General features: G+C 37.7%; 1 protein-coding gene across 1 annotated transcript; it reads right to left on the reverse strand.

Annotated features, from left to right (window-relative positions):
- Window positions 1-353: 353 nt before the first annotated feature.
- Window positions 354-24,726, reverse strand: LOC145768552 (uncharacterized). Its single transcript, XM_082580067.1, has 14 exons — window positions 24,663-24,726; window positions 24,049-24,118; window positions 13,784-13,946; window positions 13,101-13,247; window positions 12,088-12,240; window positions 11,440-11,532; window positions 10,551-10,822; window positions 9,466-9,644; window positions 7,588-7,675; window positions 5,343-5,438; window positions 4,893-5,089; window positions 3,993-4,480; window positions 3,742-3,852; window positions 354-3,511 (listed from the first exon to the last, which is right to left on the reverse strand). The coding sequence occupies exons 1-14, from the start codon at window positions 24,721-24,723 to the stop codon at window positions 3,287-3,289; spliced, it is 2,343 nt and encodes a 780-aa protein (XP_082436193.1). The 5' UTR covers window positions 24,724-24,726; the 3' UTR covers window positions 354-3,286.

Raw genomic sequence — 24,726 nt, forward strand, 5'->3', positions numbered from 1 at the left:
CTTAACTTACTTTCTCTCAAAACCGTTGGCGTTGCTTCTCTGTTCTACCTTTAAGTTCTAATTGGTTGATTGCTTAGAAGCTTTACTGGCTCCTACGAAAGTTTTTAACTTATGTTAAAGTAATTACCTTCCATTATGCCTTTTTTTCCGCTTACACGTCCATTGTGATAGGTTGACATAATCCATCTTTGCAAAAGCTGTTGCTCACTTCATCGAACGACTGCTTTCTGTGAAGGTTCTCCTGGGATAGCAGATAGGCTGTCCTTGGGTTCTCATAACTTTTGGGTCTGCCATTAATGTCTATACTAAGCTTTTCTATAAATCTTTTCACGTAGTTGCTAACAAAGAAAGCTCATTGATGGTGTATTAAACGGAACGATAAAAAACATCTTACTCAACATCAATAGCAAGCTAAACTTTTTTCGATTTGTACATCGGAAGAACACTGTTTGTGGGCGGTCAAGTGAAGCAAGAATTGACAGCGATAGACACGTGTTTCGCCCATGAGGCTGGGCTCCAGTATCGTACCACTAATTAATGCCACAAAGTTCTTGACCGTTGCCTTTGTTAATCGTTGTGCAGTGAATTCCTACTGTTGTGGAAAGAAAACAATCAAAACATCTATCCCCGAGAACGTACACTGTGTAGAAGAAGCAATCTACCTGGCATCAAGTCTCTACGGCGAGCTCGGAGGCTACATCGTTATGGTCAGCGAAACGCACTGTTTGCTGTTCTCTGGCGAGTAGGCTCACTCAACCTTGTGCTGGTGCCAGGCACATCGCTCCATTTAGACAAAATAACATTTGGTATGGGTGGAACTTTTAGGCTATAAATGACAAAGAATATATTGTAGTACGTTTGTTAAAATATCACGACTCCGCTCAGGAACTGTCAGAACTATAACAGTCTTGCGATATACAGATTGACAAGCATCACGGAAGGCGTAAAAAAGAAAGAAAATGGTGTCACATAGGCCTACTACTATTTTTAAGCAGCGTCTACAGTTCGTTAAAGCGTGGAGAATGTAAAATAAGTATTTGATGAAAACAGTTCTTTGGCTACCGCCACTTGTAATCTCTTATTTCAAACAGGGATGGCTTCACGCCTCCTTAAACACGGTCCTGATCAGTGCCACGCAAAATCAATGCATATTTGTCGATGTTGCTATGCATTAAAGCAACGTCAAAAAAAGACGCCATTGGCTTTTCAGAAGATCATTGACCACAACGACGTTTCAAACTGAACATTTCGTCAACATTCAAAGGGGACCAGATAGAAGACATCGCAAGACGCAAGAAGTAAAATCGTAATTCGAGATGAAGATTCAATTTGCACAATCGCTCACATGGTAGGCTACAAAGCAATTGCATAACGGAACAGTACCAAGGCTAGCAACGCACGATCCGGTAGGAAATTTACACAATATCGATGCAAGCGTCCGCCTTCTGCTAAACTTTAATTAGAAGCACAGATAGAAACTTTTTAAAGAAATAAAGAACAGCTAGGAAAAGTCAGTCGAGTGAATAGCATTCAGAGAGCAGGCTACGTGATAGAAAAGGTACATAACGGTGTTTGTTTCTTACAGCCTCAGACAATCCAATTTGTTTGTTTGCTGATGCCTTTATACAGTCTACGGTTGTACACACTGATCTATATGCTGTAGTGTACAATCTACACGAGAATTGGGGTGAGCTACGACAAGCAACGTGCTTGTTAAACACCCTGGCAAGCGCAGAGAGCAGGCAACAAATAGGCTGCACGTTGCACACCGAAGTGTTTGTGGAGTGAAAAGGCGAAGAAAATACGCTGGTACGTGTGGCCCTGTCAGTTTTTGTCACCAAAAAAGCTTGATTGAGCAGAAGAATATACATTATACAAGTGGTGCAAACATACAAAATAGATCTCCCACGCACCAACAGCTGTATAAAACGACCACTGTGACTTTACTACAGTGCCTACCATAAGTTAGGACAACTATGAAATTATGAGATTTTATACTATTGCTTCACCTCTTTATCCCAACCGTATCATACTTGTTTTTTTTTTCATTTCTGACATTTATTAGTCATATTGTTTACTGTTTTTAACACCTAAGTCGATTTTTTATCCACTTTTACACAATTTGAGGATAATGAAAATGGGGCACAAAAAGTCCTTTAGTGAAATTCAACGGGCCCAAGTTGTCACGCTACATGGCGAAGGATTATCAGAACGGCAGATATTTATCACAATCAATGTCAGCAGTTCATCAGGTAGTAAGAAATTTCAACTGCACGGCTCGTACAAGGTCCTGAAGAGGAGTGAAAGACCCAAAAAAAAAAACAGCATCGAGATAACCGCCTGATGAATCAGATAGTGGCCAGGTCGTTAATGCGTTCTGTCTTATTTGCCTCTAACCTTCAACGCAGCACAAAATGTCTTGACAGAACTGATTGGCGACTATCTGGTAAAATTGGCGACTCTCTGATATGCGTAAAGAAGATTAGAAATGAAAAAAAAACAAGTATGGTAGAGTTAGGACAGCGAGATGCTGTAAAATGTGCAAAATTTGATAAATTTATGAGTGGTCCTAAACTTATGGTAGGCACTGTATAATAATTTCAATGTCAAACACCGGGCAGTGAATCTATGCAGAGAGAAAACAAAGAAACGAAACGACATTTAAAAGCGCTTTTTATAACGCAAACCATAATGTAGGTGTTACCGCTCTTCATTAAAGAATAAATTGATTTTCATCAAAACTCGTAGGTGGGTTACCATAACCAAACAACGATAAACACTGAAAGTGGTCAAACACACCCAATTTAACCAAACACTTCTTATTTTTTCCAGATACTTTTTGTTGCATGATTTAAATGGAAAAAAGCTAAATTAGCAATGACAAGGGACATTGTTTAATGTAACCCAGACAGCAAAATCCGTTATTTTCACACCGATTCAAAATTGTGTGAAAACGACGGATTTTGTTGTTTGGAAAGCTATTCCAAATATCAACTATAATATATTCAACGCTTTTTGAACATGCTGGAAAAATGAAAAACATCTTTGAAGCCAGATTGCCATAAAAAAATAGCCATTAGCCAACTAGTATTTCGTAAGTTTTTGTTTTGTGCCATTTCTACAAAATCTGGATAAAAAGTTAATGAGTGGTGATAAAAACTCCAATTCAAAGATTAGGAAGAATTAGTACATTCCCATACCACCAGCCCAGTGCAAAGTAGAGAAAAAATAGCGATTGGCCCCAAAGTTGGAGAAATTATGTAAAAACTTATCAATAAATGTTAGATTAATCTATTGCTATTGCGTCTTCTTCTTCTTCGCTAAAATGGCCATTGATGTGTCGCTGCATGAAGCTATGAGTGGCATCAGAAGGGAAGCGCACATGACAAACAGGGCAGATCTCACAATCAGGATTAACCGCGGTCACAGGCGGCCGATCGTCTGTTTGAACTTGCGTGTCCAGGGGTAACCTCCGGTCAACCGGTCTTCGTGGAGAAGAAACTGCAGATGTCTGCAATCAAACGAACCTATTGAAGCGATATTAAGTCTTCAGTGCACCCAAAAGTTAGTATAAAGTCGGTAGCGATGATGTTATGTGACGTATTAATGACGTCATACACGAACGACTTGACAACGTAGATAAAACATAAAACAAGAAAACTTAACCTTTGACATTAAAGTACAATAGATTTAACCTGCACAATGAGCCCAAGACATATGATATCAATTCCACATGTGTACCTGGGCAGCTTCATTTTTACGAGTTCCAGGAACAGGTTTCGAAGATGGGTGTCTAACAGGGGTGTTCAAGTTGGCGTGGAAAGGCGGTTCACGTGAGATTGGTCGATGTACCTAAAAACAAAGACATAACTTGTACATTAAAATAAGATAAATCTAATGAAATGTAATTGCAATTAATAACATTCAAATGTGCATGTCAATCTTACAAAGAAGAGACGAAATTGCAGAAAAAAATAAATAAATAAACTTACAGGTTGAACGGAAAATTCCCGTGTGTTAGGGCCCAAAGGGAAATCTCCGTGTTCAAGTGGTTTCGGTTCTCGAGGAAATGGAAGATTTGTATTTCGACTGGACGAACTAGCAGCAGTTGGGTGCGGTAGAGGTTCAAAAGACGATGTACTGTTGCTGCTCGACGGATTTGTACCTGGGGGCCACAGGGGGTTCAAATTATGTGGGTCAACATTAACCTCACGTCTAAGAGGCCACACTGGTTTCATTTGAGTAGAATGGGGAGCAAACGGTTGGCCTTTGCCGCTTGTTGGGGGATAGTAGACTGCAGCATCATTTTCGGCCTCGGGCAAGAACTGTCTTAGTTTAGAGTGTGTGAGCACTGTGGTCGGGTTGACAAAAGTATCGATGTTTGAATCGGTGCCAGGATTTGAACCAATGCTGTCATCTTGCGGCTTGATGGGTTGTCGAGCAGGTTCGAGCTGTTGATTGCTGTTGGAAGCCGCGGATACTGAAACACAATTTAATAGAATTAAGGTAAAAGAAACCTGCGACGTCAAGTCAAAAATTGCCATCTTCAAACTTGTGGAATTCAACTCATTAAAATTCGGCTGTACAAATCATAGCAAGTTGGCTTTGAAAAAATTTATAAATCAACAATTCGATAATGATAATATACACAGCTACATACATATAATTAGTATAACGCTCCATCAAATTTCTTCCTACTGTGTGTGTCCTTCTACTACCGCTTCATAGTGTGAAAAACGGTTAACAAAAATAACACAGGACAAAATATAATACGAAATACTATGCAGGTATGCAGGTTGAGTGGTCGTCATGGTTGGCCATCCCACACAAAATATCTAAAGTTGTATGGTAGTGCTTGTTTAAACTTTTTCCAAAACATGTACTCTAAATACCTAAAACTGCCGCATAGTTGAGTAAAGTTCGTTCCATCTCTGATGGTTGATTAGCACGAGGCGCGTCACCAGATGACTTGGCAATCCGTATGTTGTTAAAAGCGTGGTACAGGTTCTCAGGAACAGGAGGAATTTCAATTTGTTTGGGGGAGTCCGTTTTCAGGGGAGTGTTCGCGGTATCGGCGGCATGAATTTGTCTAAAAAAATGTGGAAAATTAAACTCACAGACAGAAAGCACGTCGCAATTCTTCAAACAAAACTACAATGACAGTAAAGAAACTGTACAAGAAAAACAGTAAATTTCAAGACTGCTCTCGAACAATTTCACATACCGTCAACAAACGCCAAGCAAAATTTTGAAACAGATGATGATTTCTGGATATCAATCCCGCAATATCATTCAATTGTTATTACAAAAAAACAAAGTGATTTCAAATGCTCATTGACAACCTTGACACTGCGAGTGGCGCTGGCTCAAGAACACCGTTTCTGATCGGTCCAGGTGAAAAGCTGCTGGAAGGTCGCGGTGATTGCTCCACTAACGTCCTGGAAGCAGGAGTTAAATAAACACACGTTAAGTTAAAATAACTGGGCAGGCGATAGATCAAATACCAACCAATACATGTCGGAAACCTGACATGCGGTTTTATTTCACTTTTTGAAGTGATATTAAATTTAGAAAAAAAGGAATTGAAAATCTGAAAAAATGCAAAGCCGGTTTGAGAAATCGGTGACCGATTATTACATGTAACACGCACAATTTGTCAATTAATATCTTTCTCAAACGGTTGACAGGCCCCGTGATAGCTGAATAAGTTCACGCAATGCTCAAAGAAAGGCTTAAAAGGTCGCTAGTTAAAGCTCCGAGATGTGTAGCTGAGACATTGATTTAAAGAACAGTTGTTCATCAAACACAACGTGGGATTGAAATAGATGCCTATCAGAAACATTTCATATCTAGACCAAATATTCTGAACTACCAAACTCCTTTACCAGGGTTAAGGCAGTGACGAATCCTTACAAGTCTGGCGAAAATGTCAGATTAAAGTTTCGAATTTTTTTCCGTCCCCAAGCAAGCAGTCGCGATGATATGACATGGTCATTGGTCACAGAATGCGTGTGCAGCCAGAACATAGAATAGAGTATAGCTGTAGGCTTTTTCCTCGTTAAGTGACTCTGAGTTTCTACTTGAAGTTAATTTAGGGTGCCTTTGTCTAGGGCAGTGGTTCTTAAACTGGGGGGCGTGTGAGACTCACAATGGGGGCGCAAGAAATTGAAAAACTTTGCATGAATTATGACTAAACATGTCTTCACAACTACGTTGGACACACGATTGTTGAGGATGAAACTTTGTGTTACAGTGGCACAGTGTTTGTAGAGCGTGTTGTTGTCACATCTCGCATTGTTTGTGATGTTTTAGACGTTGTTAAATGTTTGCGCGACACCTTAACTCTCGTAACACAACGGCTTTCTGACACAGCAGCCTCGAGCTTTAGTTGTAATAATAATGGCAACGACTGACCAACAAGTGACAGAGGCTAGAAGTACAACAGTATCCCCAATTTTACTATGCGCAAACTATTTTTTTAATTTTAGCATTGATTTAGCATTTAATTAGGTTTATTTTTTAATTAATTAGTTCAATTGACAAAAAATGAGTGGAAAAAAAGAGGAAGTATGACAAAAATTATCTGAAGTTTGGCTTTACAGATGTCATAGTAAATGACCAAGTTGTACCACAATGCGTCATATGTTTTTAAAATCTGAGCAACGACGGTGTGAGACCAACTCGTTCGCAGTGTCATCTTGAATAAAATAACACCAATTCAAATCTGCTCCTGTAAGGCAAGAATACTAATCGCATCAAAGGCTATGATGCCATCCAGGCTTTCATAGCAAAACTGGGGCTGTGGCAGCGTCGAGTTCAAAAAGGAATCGCAGCTTCATTTTCCAACCTTGATACTGTCCTTGAGAAAAACCAAATTGAACTGCAGTGCGAGCTTAAGTTCGAAGTGGAGTGCCACCTTCAACTTTGGAAACAAAAATTTGAACGCTATTTTCCACACTTGAGTGACACCGAACTTCCAGAATGGCAGATGACAAGAAATCCCTTTCGTCTAAATGAGAAAATTCTTCCCGACAACTTACAAGAGAAATTCTTGAAGCTAAAATGAAATTCTGCTGCAAGGGTCAACCTTGAAGCAATGCCACTGACAGAGTTTTGGGAGAAATATGTGCACATCTACAAGAGTGTGGGTGCTGTGGCTATACGCACACTTCTTCCATTTTCATCCACTTAGCCTACTTGTGCGAAAATGGTTTTTCTACTCTCGTGAACATAAAGACAAAATCTAGAAACAAACTTGGATGTGAAGCCGGTCTGAGATGTAAATTATCTGCTACTAATCCCCAAATTAAACATTTGGTATCCACTAAAAAGTCACATCCTTCGCACTAATGCAACTTACCTGGAAATGAATTGCTGTTCTGCTTAATGTTTTTTGATTTTGAAACAAGGTGGGGCGCGAATTTTTTAGAATTGTGAAAGGGAGGCGTGTCTCAAAAAGTTTAAGAACCACTGGCTCTAGGGTGTGATGTTGATGGAACATGTTACATAGCTACTACACCTTCATAATTTAAACTAATATTACAAGGACCTAGAAAGTAAACATATTACGGATATGAAGCCGCGTACCTGGTATCCATGGATGGGAAGGCGGACAATGTTTGGGAAAACGGAATTTGCTCGCTACATTGGACTGGCATGACGCCAACACCACTTTCTGCAAAAGAATTGCATTCAAATCTTCTTGAGTTGTGCTAGTGGAACATCACTACGCAACATTGTCACATCGCAAAATCACAAATTAAGTTTTCCAAGCTAGGAAAACAGGCCTTAAAACTCGTGTTTTTTCCGGCAGCCATCGTGGCCTACCGAGAGCTTCTCGGCGGCCAAATCTGCGTGCTTGGAGGCCAAAATACAATAACGATAGCACAAGTAAATAGCATTAAACTTGCAACAATGTTAAAATGATCACTTAGCGTTGTTGAAGTCTGGGCGACGTCCTGCAATAGAATCGTTGTACCACGCATTAAATGCTTTATCGGGATTGTAATCCGGTATTGCGGGACCATCTTACGACCCTAAATTGTTTTCATTGCTCGCAGCTCAGTAAATTGTTTCAACTGCATACCGCCTTTCATAAAACCTGACCATTTATTCCGTTGTGATGTCACCATTGAGGGTGTGAAGTCACTAACCCACAGCGTTCTCAACTATGAAGTTTCTTTATATTTTCTAATCCCCCACCTTAAAAAACCTCCTTCCAAAGCTCACAAAAACACGTCAAAATGACGAGAAAATAAAACTGGTTAAAATTGCTCGAAATTTTTCTTTGCGTGAGATAACTTTCTAACAAGAGACATTAGACATATTTGCGTATTCTAGTGGTTGTTCGGTAGTGTGGGTAAACACCTTCACCACGGTCGTCGCGTTGTGACCTTGTTTGTTTCCACATACTCCACTTCTAACTTGTGGACTCCATGTAACACGAGTATGGGATCATGTAGACTCTTGTAGAGTCGATTCTCCCGAGGCATAGAAAGCCCAAATTGGCCAGTCGCGTGTTTAACGCTGTGTTTCTCATTAGGCTAATGTGTTTTGTGTAGGCAAACACTTTGTCAAGCAAATGTAACAGGGATGAGACAGCGCATGTTTTTAAAACAAAAGATAAACTAAAAGCTGAACCGAAATGTTGTTTTACGTGAGCACAGCTCTTCGTCATGGAGGACAGCACTAAGGATAAATCACAACAAGAACACCAGTTAGGTTTGCAAGCTGTGTCAACACAATGTTGACAGAAACAAGGACAGAGATTAAACGATGAAAAAAGGAAAACTTTTGCCAGGTAAGAAAATTTGCATCGTGGGCCAATCACACAGATGTTTGTAGGTACACCGCCTCTTTTTCTTAAAAAAGGAAAGTTTGAGTTTGTTTTTGCAACAAGTCAAAATGTTTTTCAGCGATGTTAAACAATGAACTATGTATTCTTTCCTGTCATCGATGGGTTAGAACTTTGAACGCTACAAACACGCCATGATTTGAGGTCACATGTAGTATTGCAACTTAGAAAGTCTTTTCCAATCAACGTATTGTAAATGCATCGCTAGCAAAACCGTGTTATGTTATTGTAAAACACGACAAAATGTATTGATGATGATAATAATCACAAAACACATGCTTTTAATATCTGTGGCTAAACTACAAGAACTAGGGCAAAACACGCAATAAATTGTTTACAGTATATAACAGATAGTAGGATATATGCTTTTTATGCATGCAAAGTCAAAACCGAGCAAAGTTATCGAGTTTAACTTATTCAAGTTTATTACATTTACAGAGACAACAAACTACGCAACAAATTAAATATCGATATTGTTTTGTGTTTCTGTAAATGTAATAAACTTGATAACATTGCTCGGCTTCGTATGCCTATGGTTCAACAAGAAAAACTCTCTACCAAAGCTATATCAAAGTCAAAACATGTAACAAGATCCACTTTTGTGGTCATACCCCAATCACTGAAGCCGTTACAGTTCAAAGATGTGATTGATTCTTTAACCTTTGGATCGTCGCATATTCTAGACAACATGCTGGAATGCATGGAGGCCTGTTGTTTGAGCGCGTTAATTTCCTCCGTCAGAGAGCGCAGCTCCAGAATCAACTCAGCCGGATCCACGTCACTGCAGTCGCTAGAAACGTCATAAACTTCGTAACAAACTTAAACAAAACGTTACAGATATTGCGTGCTTAAAGAATGAATATCAAAAATGAGAAAAAGCGGTAGGTTTTTTGATATTTAATATTTGTTATTGTAAACTGAGCGCCGTTGAAGGAATTCGTATCGGACCTACTGTCACCTACACTGGTTTACACCGGCCTAAAATTTGTATTTCCTAGCTTATAGGCACCAGTGATTCAATGAGTAAACATATGCATAACTTTTAAGCATAATTTTTTTTTTATAGAGAATTGAAAGTCGTAGCTAACGGAAGTAACGTCAACGACAAAAACAGCTATACCCTACTGCACTGTGTTGTGACAGAAAGAAGATAGAGTCTTTAGATTAGAGTTTGGGACCAATGTAACTGTAGCGCACACTGAACGAATATCATAAGCAATACTGAAAAGTTTGGGTGTTCATCAGGACAATTATCGTTTCTAGCACTAGTTGCTACGTTCATCTGATGAAATTGAAAGTAAAATTAACAACAAACAAGATGGTTTATTGCTTCACTGACGCTTTGCGCACCATGACAATGCGCATCCTCGGAGCGAATAACATACAAAATAAAATTTCACCAGGTTATATACTTGGCCAATTTTTTTGTTTTTTTTTAAATATTGCGTGTTTTATTTTTTCTTGCCTTCAATCGCACTGCAGTATATATATAACCTGGTGAAATTTTATTTTGTATGTTATTCGCTCTGAGGATGCGCATTGTCATGGTGCGCGAAACGTCAGTGAAGCAATAAACCATCTTGTTTGTTGTTAATTTTACTTTCAATTTCATCAGATGAACGTAGCAACTAGTGCTAGAAACGATATCATAAGCAAATTAAGCATGAATGGGATTTCACTTCAATCATACAGTTACCTCTCGTTTTCAATGTCAGTTTCCTTCTTTTCAACTTGTTGGATGTTATGAGGAAGGCCGGAAGAAGCGTGGAAGTTTTCCATGTCTTGCTTCCACTTCTCCAGCCGTTGTACTTGGGATTCAAGAAGCAACCTTTCATCTCTTTCTCGCAGCACTTTTCCCTCCGTCTCGTGGAGTTTTTCTTTCAGTTCTGCCTCTCTTTTTTTCACTTTGTCCTCAACCATTTTCCGCTGTGTCTCAATGTCCTTCATAAGCTCTTCAAGTTGAAGATCCTTAAAAAAGTATATATGTATACAAGTGTATTAGCACACATATACATACATTATACAGTCTTTGCCCATACACGTTTTTTTCAGTAAATTCTTTTAATTTCTACATTCCAAACCGCAGAACACCATCTATGCAGGGCAGACGACCGATACATACTCGGCTGGGTAAGAAAACCGAACACCGGGAGACTTCAATGAGGAGTCTCAGTGCGCTACCACCGCGCCACGCTCGTTGTTTCGTCAACTATATATATATATTATACTGGCAAGCTGTTTATCACACGCGTCAATACCTTTAATGACAACATAAAGTAGTGTTTGTAAAAAAAGTGAACCAATCGCTCTTGACATAAAAATACACTAGTTACTTTTAATAATGTCTTTTTAGACATTATTTTTAAACAAACATAAAAGAGTTAAAATGTCTTTTTAGAAATTATTTTTAAACAAATAAAAAAAGAGTCAAAAGTCATGTAAATTTCACTTTGGGTGGAGCTACATGCACTTGAGAGGTTACTGTTATTTCTTTATTAACTTATTAATTTGTTAGTTTGTTCAATTGACATTCCTGGTTTATAATAAGAATTTGAATGTCACACCGCTATTCAAATAAAAAATACCTTTTCCTGAAGAGCCGTTTCTTGGCAATTGATTTTAGCTTCCATCTGATCGTGGCGTTCTTTAGTGGCTTGCAACAATGTTTCTAGGTATTCCTATTATAATAATGCGAATAAAAGTCTAGTTTCAATCTATCAGAACAGCACAATAGGTGATAAACAAGCAAAGTTGTCGGTGAATAGTTATGGACGTAAAATTATGCAAAAAAAGAACATAAAAAAGTAGCTACGTTTTTGTCTTGAGATTATTACACTATGACGGATCTGACAAAAAGGAACTTAAAAATCCAAGATGCCAACGATAGAATGAAATGGAGGAGTCGCTGCAGACAACTGGTCGACTCTGATGTTTCGGGATTAAGACCATGCTTCTTTGAAGCAAAATGAAGAGAGAGAATACTAACCTCTGTAGTTTCTGCACTACCCAACAAGAAAGCTTTGCACAAGAATATCTTTCTTCTTTAATGTAGACTATAATCAATTTTTCACTCACTAAACCATAATCAATATTTCTAGCCTATAATTACCCTTCTAAACTGCGTATATATTGCATTAACCAACGGCAGTAGAACAGCCGCTTGCCAATCTTTCAAACAAACATTTTGCACTAAAAAGCAGCCAGTTGAACGCCTAAAAAAATCAAAAGAAAACCTTTTCTTTGAGTAGTTCCTCCCGAGCCATCTCTTTCTTGCTTTTGTGATCACGGATTTCGAGTTCCGCTTGCTGCAGCTTCTTTATGTATTCATCTTGTTGTGATCGGGCACGCAAGATGTCTTCCCGGTGTGACTGACCGCGAGCCATACTCTGCAATGTGTGGAAACAAAGTGACAAAAACTGATTCAAGCAAATATACCCTGTCGCAACAACTGTAGGGCTGAAGAAAAAATTGCCGTGAAAGAAAAATCCTGTTCAGGCGTTTCGGGGAAACCTACATCAGAGAGCATTGTGCAATCTTAAGTGTAATGATTTCCCAGGTAGAGAACTCATGATTGTAATACTTTTAGGTTTTAGCGGAATCGTGTGAAAGGATAATAATCGAGTAGCTCACTTCGACGAAGTTTCTTTGTTTTAAGTTCCCTTCTTATTATGGAGCGCGAAACGTCAGTGAAGCAATAAAATAAAATCAACCTGTTTGTCATTGCTTTTACTTTCACTTTCATCAGATGAACGTTGCAACTAGTGCTAGAAACGATAATCGTCTTAATAAACACCCAAACTTTTCAGTATTCATGAAGAAACTTATTGGTTCACAAGTTTATACGACATTTTTGAATAATCTGCACTTTAAACCGGTATAATTCGATGAAACGAAAGTGGAGATATGTAAGCAGTATGTAAAAAAACAAAGCAGTCCTTCATTGCATTGATTCAACGTCTGCATGTACTCAATTAACGCAAAAAACCAATTTGTTGGCTGGAAAGTGACTCTGCTAATTATATCATTGGGAGAATTGTCGCAGTACCAGCGGCACTTCAGCGAACATACTGTTGGCACTCACAAATGTCATCGCATGAATGCAGCTATATTAAAATGCGTCTTCGTTTGTAACCAATAAAATGAACACAAAAGCATGAATGATAATACTTGACGCTAAACAAATGCTAAATTAATCAAAGTTGGCACTGACGGCAAAGAAAAAAATAAAAATAAAACACATATGTACTTGTGTTTCTTCTAGCTTTTGTTCGGCTGATCTCAAGTCGTCTCTCAACTTTTCGCATTCTCTGCATTTCATGCTGTAAGCTTCCCAAGCCTTGTTCACCTCTAGCTCATGGTTACTTGACAATAGCTGAGATGAAGAGTTCTGGCCCTGCAACCCACGCACCAATTAAGATGGCTAGCCAGTATAGATAAAGGGGAAATATGTACAGCAAGTTGTATCTAAGTAGGATAGCCGTTACCATACGATAAAACATGTGAAAACTTTACATATATACATCTCTAACTTTACCAAAACATCCGAATGATTAACAAAAACTTGCAATTAACGACGTATGCTTGAATCATCCAGTTGCATAATTTTGCAGAGTCGTATTTTAATTAGTAGCTGCTACTAAGCTTGTTTTCAAGATTTTCACAAAATTGAAGAAATTTGACAAGAAGATTAACCTAAACATTAACGTATGTGAAAAGTTACATAAATAACCAATTAGCAGACAGACATCACATCATTATTCTGTGCCAATTAACAACGTAATAACTGTTTTCTCTTTTGTTTCCAAGGATCAACGGTTAAACGTCCCACCATGTGAACAACCTTTAAAAAACTTAACTTCCAGAAAACTGCACGTTTTTTTCCATACAAAAAAATAAAAAATAATTTAAGACAATATCGCATGCATGTACCGCTCCGTTGGATGTCGCGGCCTTCAACCTCCTCTGCAAGCTTTCATTGAGAGTTTCAAGCTCAGTCACTCTCTGCTCCATCTGTTCGAAATTACTTTCGAGTACGTGTTGTGATGAAGATGAATGCCCTGCTGTTCTTGGATTGCCATTTTTTACAACAGAGCTAATAAAATACAAAATAACTGATCATCGTGGCTCAGTTTCCTCAAAACGATAGTTTATAATTTTAAGACTTTAATCTGGTCGGCGAGATTTCCTCAGAATGTATAGTATTTTGATAATTCATGTAAATAAATACAAGAAATCTAATTTAATAATAGCGGTCAGACTGTACAGTGGGTAAGAAATATGGTAGGTGACCTTAAAATATTTACTTTCAACGCTGTCCGCAGGGGATTGGTTTTTCTAAAGTATTCGTTAGTTCAACAGTGGCTTAATTATTTTGTGGCCAAAAAAGCTCAAGTTAATCCGGTTTCTACATCTCGGTCCGATTTGTGCATTCGCTCGAATAGATGGCCACAAATAGCGTACATGTTTGAAACCATAACAATGCAAAACAATGGCATCGCACATGGCTTTCAGAGGAAGCCGTGTGAGTTTCCACCGGCGGTTAAAACTTGCTTTCTTGGTGGATATATATAACAAAAATTAAAATATCTAAACAAGTCATTGAAAAAAAAGAAAAAAAAAGCTAGAAAAAAGACTACAGTTAAAATTTTGATGGTGATAAGTTTATAATAAAACATTAAATGCTAACAAAAACATAGTTTTAATAGACTGCATATAAAACCGAAGGGAATTTAAAAACTGTCAGTAAGCACACTTCAGCATCATACCTTAGATATTATTAGAAACATATTTAAACCCTCGAAACATATACGCAATATAATAAGTCCCTATGTAAGAATGAATGTCAATAATAAGTTTATCAAAAATGTTTTAAATTGTTTTCAAATACTTGCTGCGTGCTGGTAAAACAATAAATGCAGAACATGAAATCGATGAGTTTTATTTCCAAAAGCATGTGTGCTGTGTAGATACTACTGCCGATAAATTGGTGCTGACAGATTGGCTGCAATTGGAAGAAATAACAAGTATATATAATATGTTTAATTTAGGAAAGATTGTTGCATTTAAACCAGAGTAATCCACGGTAGGCTACATGAACTACTGAGTCAAACAAGTAAACAATTGTTGAAAAAAAACTTTTCTTGTTAAAAAAAAAAACGTTGATAACCTTTCTTGACTAAACCAAAAACAGTTTATAAAAAAATTTTGGCTAACAAACGTCAGGTGGTTATCGCAATATGCAAGCAAAAAGAAAAAAATATAAAAAGTGAACTAGAAAAAATTAAACCGAAACTGCGGATAACAAGTAACAGGAAATCGTATTACGTGACGCATTTTTCAAAACTAGTTACACACTACTGCAATACTGCATTATCCGCTCGCAGTATGCCAAAGCGCTGTTACCCATTCCAACTAGCAACAGAATGCATCACGTACTCGAAATCTTTAAAAAAGTCATTATTCAATTCGTAGGTATAATGTGCATCGTGCCATACCAATCAAAATTTAAGTCATCTATGAACTTCATAGCCAGAGAATATTTATAAACAATTTGAAATAATTAAACAATGAAATAGCTGACATTTTATAACTGGCATTTTGCCAAACATAGTTAAAAATGCATATCAATGTACTACAAATCTTACTAAAGTTAATTCAATTGCAATAACCACAATTAACAATTAATTAGTAACAGTAACTGCCCAGGCCCAACTAAAGGCCTGGGTCGGGAGCATGTTAACCTGCATTGTGGCGCCGGGCGTAAACACAAACAAAGTAAACAAGGATCTGAAACATACTTGCAGTTGCATTTAAATGCACCGCTTCTCACCTAGGTGTAGAGCATGGCGATCTGTATACACAGGCCTTGACAACGTACGAACTGGAGGGCTGACTGAAGGCCGATGTATTTTCAATTTTGAAGTTTAAGCTAAATTCACTTTATATTCCTTTTAAATGATAATTTAAACAATTTAAATTGCCAAAGTGTGATCACTGAATCCCAAATCACTGCAAAACTCCTAAAATTATGTTGACAAAATGACAATATTTTCCGAAATACTGGTGTTGCCAGACGCTTTTTGGATTTCCAGTACAAGTGCCAAAATCTATTCCGTTATTTGAATGGTAAAAACAGCACAAAAGTAACTCAAACTCTCACAAAATATAGACAAAGACTCTATTTATCAACTAATACTCAAACTATCAACTTATACTCGCGATTTTGGCTACTAACAGACCGGCCTTCAGTCAAAATTTAAGCTGCACGTTGCCATGGCCTGTGTATAAAGGTTATGGTGTTTCATAATTTCCCAACTTCATAATTACAACTTGGCTCACCTAAATTCCTACGTGGAATGGTATTACCAACTTCCATGCAAAATTTTAGCATCCTACAGCCTCATCTTCCACTCCCCCAGGTCAATATGTTAAAACTACCCTGCAGGCCGCAGGGACCCCCTAACAAAGGGCAAAAATGGGGTTTGTAAGCAGTAAAAAATTTCTTATATGTCAATTTACCCACTTTTATGCATATGTATTGGTTCTAAAACACTAATATAGGTAGTAGGCTACTGAATACCCCTTTAAACAAATTTCCACCAAAAAACTTGGATTTTTTTCCCTAAAATTTGTCTAAATTTTGCTGTTTTTTAACAAAATTCGCCAAAAAATTATGAAAATGGCACGAAAATCAAAAATGTTGTACATGTAAGTAAAATAAGCAACAAGAATGCATGCACAGTCAGTTGATGGAGGAAAAATTGTTTAAATCTTGCAGATTGATCATGTTTTTGATACGTTCGTCTGCATTTTCATCATGTTTGCTTTGTCCTTTCTCTATAACGTTCTTTATTCGTCCAACATATCTTTCTCAACTTCGATTACTGTTCATCGTGACATTCCAGAACACTTTGTCTGGGGCATTCTCTGACAAGCATGGTGCTGTGCGGAATGGCCCCTTTTCGGCTAGTCCGATTCGGCTAGTCCAATTCGGCTAGTCCAATTCGGCTAGTCCGATTCGGCTAGTCCGATTCGGCTAGTCCGATTCGGCTAGTTTCCTATTGGCTACAGTCCGATTCGGCTAGTCCGATTCGGCCTGTCCGATTCGGCTAGTTCCTTATTCGGCTACAGTTTTGAATTGTATTTTGTATTTTATTCCACAATATCGTTTCTTTTGCATTCCGTCATAGAAAAATAAATTGAAATGAAATTTAGCGCAAAATGTTTGAACTATTAAATTGAAATGTTTGCTCACATAAAATCGACATGTATCCTACGTCACCGTCTGTATGCAAACCAAAACTAAAATCGGAAATTTCAACAGCACAGTTTGAATTTTTACATTAAAAATGATAACAGAGAGATGTATGTCCGATTCTTCTGTTTATAGAAAATTTTGTATTTTATTCCACAATATCGTTTTTTTTGCCTTCTTGCATTTTATCCAGTGTTTACCTTTGAATGCCTTCCCAGACGGCAAAATCAGTCATTTTTACATTGATTCAACGTCTGCAGACGTTGAATCAATGTAAAAATGACGAATTTTGTTGTCTGGGTTTGTTCGAAATAAGTGTTTTACATCAAAATAACATTTTTCATGATTAACAATAGGGGTTAATGAGATAAAGTCTCAGCGAAAACGTGTCAACGAAAAAAAGACAGTTGCCAAATAGCGTTTGACATAAAAGATGAAGTTAAAACCTAAGTGGCAGTTTAGAATAAACCTGGGTTTCGGCGTTACATGACCTGGAACTTTAGTTTTGGTCTCAATCACATCATCATGATTCAGAGTACGATCTTAGTTAGATGATTCACAAGGCTAATTGTTCTGTGGAGTGAACATTCTGTTGCTACGGATTTATTTGGTAAAGTTATGAATATGGAACGTACCATATCACTAGGGATGTTTTCGGTGTCATAAATATGATTTAAGATTTCAGTGGTTAGGTCTAAACCCCACTCATCTAAAGCTTCGATAATTTCACCTATAAAAGAAACGATATTGTGGAATAAAATACAAAATACAATTCAAAACTGTAGCCGAATGGGGTACTAGCCGAATCGGACTGGCCGAATCGGACTGTAGCCGAATAGGGAACTAGCCGAATTGGACTAGCCGAATCGGACTAGCCGAATAGTAGCAGACCAGGTGCTGTGGCAGCATCAGCTGTTACAAAACTAGAGAGTTTTTACCTTTTTGACCATAACATCTTCTTTTTATGCTTCCCATCATAACATGTTCTTATCCCCTTAATCAATGCTGGATTGCTGGTGTAATCGACTTTCTGTCAGAATATGCACATAATGAGACATTTTCAGGCCAAAGCCAGGATATAAACCATGAGGAATATAAATTTTCTGTAACTGCTTTATGGCTGCACTAGAAAACTTTTACATAGCTGCTATGCATCCAACAAGTAATCCCGAATATCCAGCATCAGTTGTGGACCATCTGCTGTTGCTGGATTGCAGTAAATCGTCAGCCAAGCAGGAGTGTAAACTGCAAACGTGTAAAATTTATATTCCTCATGGTTTATATCCTGGCTTGGGCCTGAAAATGTCTCATTATGTGCATATTCTGACAGAAATTCGATTACACCAGCATTGATTAAGAAGATAAGAACATGTTATGATGGGGAGCATAGAAAGAAGATGTTATGGTCAAAAAGGTACAAACTCTCTAGCTTGTAACAGCTGATGCTGCCACAGCACCATGCTTGTCAGAGAATGCCCCAGACAAAGTGTTCTGGAATGTCACCATGAACAGTATGTATAATCAAAGTTGCGAAAGATATGTTGGACAAATAAAGAATGTTATAGAGAAAGGACAAATCAAACATGATGAAAATGCAGACAAACGTATCAAAAACATGGTCAATCTGCAAGATTTAAACAACTTTTCCTCCATCACCTGATTGTGCATGCATTCTTGTTGATAATTTTACTTACATGTACAATATTTTTGATTTCCGTGCCATTTTCATAATATTTTGGCGAATTTTGTTAAAAAACAGCAAAATTTAGACAAATTTTAGGAAAAAAAAATCCAATTTTTTGGTGGAAATTTGTTTAAAGGGGTATTCAGTAGCCTACTACCTATATTAGTGTTTTAGAACCAATACATATGCATAAAAGTAGGTAAATTGACATGTAAGAAATTTTTTAATGCTTACAAACCCCATTTTTGCCCTTTGTTAGGGGGTCCCTGCGGCCTGCAGGGTAGTTTTAGAACATTGGCCTGGGGGAGTGGAAGATGAGGCTGTAGGATGCTAAAATTTTGCATGGAAGTTGGTAATACCATTCCACGTATGAATTTAGGTGAGCCAAGTTGTGATTATGAAGTTGGGAAATTATGAAACACCCTAATAAAGGTCGCCATGGTGTAGAGCCAGTCTCCAGTATTTATAGGTGGATAGCGACGCTGATACTTTGCCTTAGTGAAAAATTATTGCGAACGCGAGTGAAGAGAAAAACATTTCGAATACCAACGGAATGAAAGAATGTTGGCTTGTGGAAGCCGGCCTAACATGGCCTACCGGCACGGTAGTTTCGAAGGCCATTTAACATTGGATAACTCTTTATTTTTTTCTTGTTGAGACTTTAGTTAAGGCTTTCTCGCTGACACTTTACTTACTTACTATTTGACTACCGGTACTGCTTTTGTTTGGTTGAGAGTTTATTTAACTAACCTCTATTGTTAATCATGAAATGCCGTTTGATAGCTGTTTTTTTTTTTTCTTTCTTTAGTTGAAACTTTTTCCCTGACACGTTACTTGGTTAACCCCTACTATAAGCTAATTCCTTTGAATTAACAATTAACATATATATGCCGCTGTGGAATTTTAAATACCTCCGTAGTCCGTAAAAGGCTTTCTCCGAAATGGATTCTCCCGAACAGTAGCAGACCGAACTTTTTTTACATGAATATGAATAACCAAAAAAAAACATGGCACCTTTCATGTGATTTCATTAAGACATGGTGTAAGCATCCAGTAAAGCTAATAATAAATGGATTGATCTGTACGTATTTTCAAGCCTGTTTGCATCAAAATTCTCAAATTAAATTTTGAATTTTTAAATGTTTCAAATTTTTTATATTATATTTTTCCAGCAATAAACATGACATGACATGTAATGGCAGCCAAACACAAAGTAAACAATTTTTATTTTTTATAAGTACATATATATACACAGTGTTGTACGCGTCATTGAAATATATTAACGGCGTCAGCGTCAGCGCGAATTGCCTAAAAACTTTACGGCGTAAAGTACTGCGTAAGCTCTTAAAGAAATTGACGGCGTCAGCGTCAGCGCTAATTTCTAGCGCTATTTTTTGCCAGCGTCTGATAAAACGGAAATATCTCAACCAAGTTTAGGCTAACAATAGCTATAAATAAAGAGCAGGTATTATGTTTTGAGACTGTATTGTAATTAGCTGCTTAGCTTATTAGTAGGGCCATTTTTATTTTGACAAAAAAAACAAATTTTTGACTTTATTTTTATCAAATTTTGACTTTATTTTGACCTAACGAAATTGCTTATTTATAGAGGGCACAGTTCTTTCTTGAATTCATACCACTTACCAAAACATAATATTTTGTCGATTTCAGACCCAAACGTAATATTTTGTCGAAAAGTCAAGGTGTTTTATGGATTATAAAAAGTTTGTTGTGTTTTATAGCGATAGGAAAATCTCCACAAATCTAACTTTTGCTGAAGACAGAAGACGATTTAGCTTGCTTAGGCATTTTTGTATTACAGAATGTCAGTAGGCTATTCCTAAAATCAAAACTGTTGATCTTCGAAAAGACCATATTTGTGAAGAGGGAGTGTTTTATAAAATTATTTAAATACATAACAATGAATAAACAATGGACAATTTGCGATAAAAGTTACTGCTGATCCGTGGTCATTGTGACATATTTCCTGCTTTTATGAGTTAATATGGTTTAATTGTATCGCAGTTCCTGATTTGCAATGCTTCCACGAGGATTTTGACAAAAATTACTCTCTAGAAACACAGAATTAAGTTTGTTAAAAGCCATAATTTGTCAAATTTCGACTTTATTATCAAGTTTGACTTTATTTTGACCTATAAACTTCTTAGAAACAGTCCCTTAGGTGCTGAAAACAATTTTATTCTTTGATTTGTGGATAAACGAGGTCCTTAAAAAATTTTGACTTTATTGACTTTTTCGGGCCCTGCTTATTAGTTATTTCCTTGCAGAAAAACAAGCATTTCAAAACGTTTGTCTGATAATCTGCTGTGTTTGGGACGCATATTGTCCTTTCCAAGTGAAAACATGCGTTCCACAGCAGCGCTGGTTGGTATTGGTGTGTTGTATTTCAAAAACAAGTTGAAAACGTTTAGTCTACTCGGAAAGGTATCATTGTTCCAAGCGTGCTGTGATAGTTTAGCATGTATAAATCTTTTAACGAGGTCCACTGCACCAATATCGCTCTTGTCAGGGGCATAGAGCTCTTGAAATAAAGTATCTTCAATGTCCGCGATACCATTCATGGATTTTTCGCTTTCTGTCTCTGATCCCTCGTTCTCAATACATGGATGATCACCATTTGGCGAACTTCTTCCGCGTGTATTCCAGGTAGCCATTCCAACCAACGCAAAAGCCGGTAATTCGGATGAGTCGCGTTGGCCAGAATACATTGTGAAACTCTTATTGTGTAACGAGATTTTCCATGAAAAAAAAAATGACGCATAGCGCTTGACGCTTAAAATCGGCAAAATAGTTGACGGCGCTATCACTTCCGTCAACTGAAAAATAAATTGACGGCGCTAGCCTCAGCGTCAACAAAAAGTTGACGCCGTCAAATTGACGGTGTCAACGTACAACACTGTATATACAATACATTAGGGTGGCTCTTAAAATTGAGTTTTTGAATTTTGCTTGGGACACCCTTTCAAATGGTGAGGTTGTCAAAAAAAATAACTCTTGCAAATTTTTTTTTAATTTGAAGTTGATTTAGGGGTGGCCCTCCCCCCCTAAAGTTCTGTACCCTCCTCGAAATACCAAATCTGCGTATGTCGAAAACCACTTGAGCTAGAGATACGGTTTTTGTGTTAAAAGATGCAGAAAACATGGTTTTCTATCTGCTTTCTGAACATTGAATGCATATAGATATCTCGAGTAGAAAAGCAGTTATTTAGAAAAAACGCATTTGACCAAATCTTGATTTCACAACCTTTTTTGTGACCACGAAACCGTCCATAAAATTTCGTTTTTTTTTCTTAATTTTTGCACCTTAGAGGGAACACTGGTAACGATATTCATTTCAAAATGTAATTCTGGTCAGTACTGCAAGAAGCGATGATATCGACAATATTTTACATATTGCCTTGCGTATCGTGTCAGGATGTCTGCGACATACACCATCGGACAATTTCCCTGTCCTTACAGGCAACCAACCAGCTGAGTTTCATCGCGAAGAAGCCATCCTGTCTCTTTCTCGGCACTACGAACCTCAAACACTTGCTCCACTCAAGTCTCTAAGAGTCTGTGAGCGAACAATCGAGCATCCTCGGCAACTGAAATCGAGACACCCATTTGTTTGTGACGCACAACTCCTGATGAAAACCGCTGAAAACCAATCCATCAGCGCGGCTACCTGGGAGGACAACAAATGGAGCTCAGAGTGGAAAAAGAACTCCTCAAGGCTCTACAGTTTTATCTCCGACACCAGCCCCTATCCAACCGAAATGCATAATTTGCCAAGGAAGGCCTGGGTGTGGCTCAACCGCCTGCGTACTGGGCTACTGGAGTCAGACTATTCCGCTCAAACGTGCACAAATGGGAGATGGCTCCATCCGCAATCTGTGAGTGTGGCAAAGAGGAACAAACCACAGACCACACCATCTGTAACTGCGCCAAATGGTGTGCGTGGTCTGCTTAACCGGATGACGAAATGCAATTGCAGCTCGACATCTGCTCAAGCATCTAAACCGCATCACCACTGCCCAAGGGTGGTAAAAGACAGAGCCCTTTGAGCCCTGGAGTAACAAAGAAGGTTTAAACGAAGAAGAATCGACAATATTGTTCTTGTTGGAATTTGGATTCAACAGTTTCCTGTGTTCAGTAACAACTTGCAAAAGAAACTGAAGTTGGTACTCATCTTTAGTTGAGAGTTTGTTAAAATCCTGAATTAAACTTAGACTCTTAGAGCAAGTCCTCTCTCTGCTCTGTCATTGATTACTGAAAGTCCCTTCACCATGTGTAGGCTAAAGCTTGAATAAATGCACCATCTTCAGTCCAATGAGCAAGATCCTTTGAAAGTATAATTATTGCTTCATCTTCACCCAACAGCTGAAGAAGCCATTTTGAATTAGAGGTGCAATACTGTTCTAGACCCTTATTGCTAAGAAACGCATCTACTTTGATGTTTGGTCTCCTTGGTGGACGTTCTGCTGTTTCATTTAACATGGTTGCCACCATTAGCTTTTTACTTTCCACAGACAATCGAGAGTCAAACAAGACTAGTTCAACCATTTCTTCGAACAGATACCATAAATGCAGACCAAGCTTTTTGCATAAATCGCCTTCGCCATCCAACAAGTGCGATGCATAGCACCTGAAGCTTGAAAGCGGATTCCACGCTCAAGAGTTTCTCCAAGGAATATGACAAAAAACGAGCATTTTAGCTATGCATGAATGTATAAAACTTTAGGAATACTTATTTCATTTATTGCTTTACCAGTTTTACAGGTTAGTTTATGAACTTTGTCTATTGAATAGCTTGGGCCACAATACTTGTTTAGCACTGTTTTGTGCTAGAATACTAAAAACAGGTTTTTTCTTAATAACTGCTTTTCTACTCAAGATAGACCAATCACTGTTCAGAAAGCAGATAGGAAATCATGCTTTCTGCATCTTTTGACACAAAAACGGTATCTCTAGCTCAAGCAGTTTTTGAGATATGCAGATTTGGTACTTGGGAGGAGGGCACAAAACTTTAGGGGTGGAGGGCCACCTCTAAATCAATTTTAAATTCAAAAAATTTTTGCAGGAGTTATTTTTTTCTGACAACCTCACCTTTTAAAAGGGTGTCCCACACAAAATTCAAATTTTTTTCATTTTTTGCCAAATAAGAGCCACCCTAATATACATACACCAAACTTTCAAACCAACAAAACAGTGTGAGTAACAATAGTGACTGTTGTCAGCATGACAAAATCTTACCTATCTATATCACTGCCATAATTTGATGAGATGTCTTGGTTAGAAGAAAAATCGCCAAGGTGAAAGTGTCCTGAACATAATGTAAAAGCTTTAGCTAAGTAAACCAACAAAATATTTATTTTCAACTGTTTTTGCACCGATTGATCAATATATCATGAATTATGTACTAATTAATTGACAAGGAAAAAACTCCTGATCAATTTTCCAGGCATTGAAAACATTGAAACTTTGAATTAGCAAGGTTTGCAAAGAGTTGTTGGAATAAACAGCTAGATTTTGGGTGCTTACTTTTTTAAAGGTTTATATTAATTGGACAAGGAGGCAAAAAAGTCAACTTTATGTCCACATACAAGCATGTAATTAAGTGCCTTGCCTTAAATACAGTCGCATGCTCTTAATAGATAGTGAGTGAATGCCCTTAAAGGATTTAGGGGTTATGCCCTTAGGTTTATACCAAACCATACAGAATAGAAAAACTTAATTGGCAAAAAAAGAAATCCAGAATCCCCACTATATAATTTAAGTGATAACACACACCCAAACAGAACAATTATTAAAAACTTGGAAGGTAGTAGCCGAAACAAGCACAATAATGAAAAAGCAAAAACATTTACCTTGTTTAGGGTAACTTCTAACTTTGTGATTATCTTCTGGTTGCATATTTGCATTCTGCATCAC

This window comes from Aplidium turbinatum, chromosome 4 (genome assembly GCF_918807975.1).
Source record: "Aplidium turbinatum chromosome 4, kaAplTurb1.1, whole genome shotgun sequence".
Taxonomy (NCBI): Eukaryota; Metazoa; Chordata; class Ascidiacea; order Aplousobranchia; family Polyclinidae; genus Aplidium; species Aplidium turbinatum.

Bases quoted from the DNA above. Each gene is read 5' to 3' on its own strand.
- LOC145768552 (XM_082580067.1), bottom strand. From the start codon at position 24,723: ATGCAGAATGCAAATATGCAACCAGAAGATAATCACAAAGTTAGAAGT. The intron at 4,481-4,892 runs GTATTTAGAGTA...ATTGTGTTTCAG, and splicing joins CAACTATGCGGCAGTTTTAG to TATCCGCGGCTTCCAACAGC. The intron at 3,853-3,992 runs GTAAGTTTATTT...CTTTGTTTTTAG, and splicing joins GGGAATTTTCCGTTCAACCT to GTACATCGACCAATCTCACG.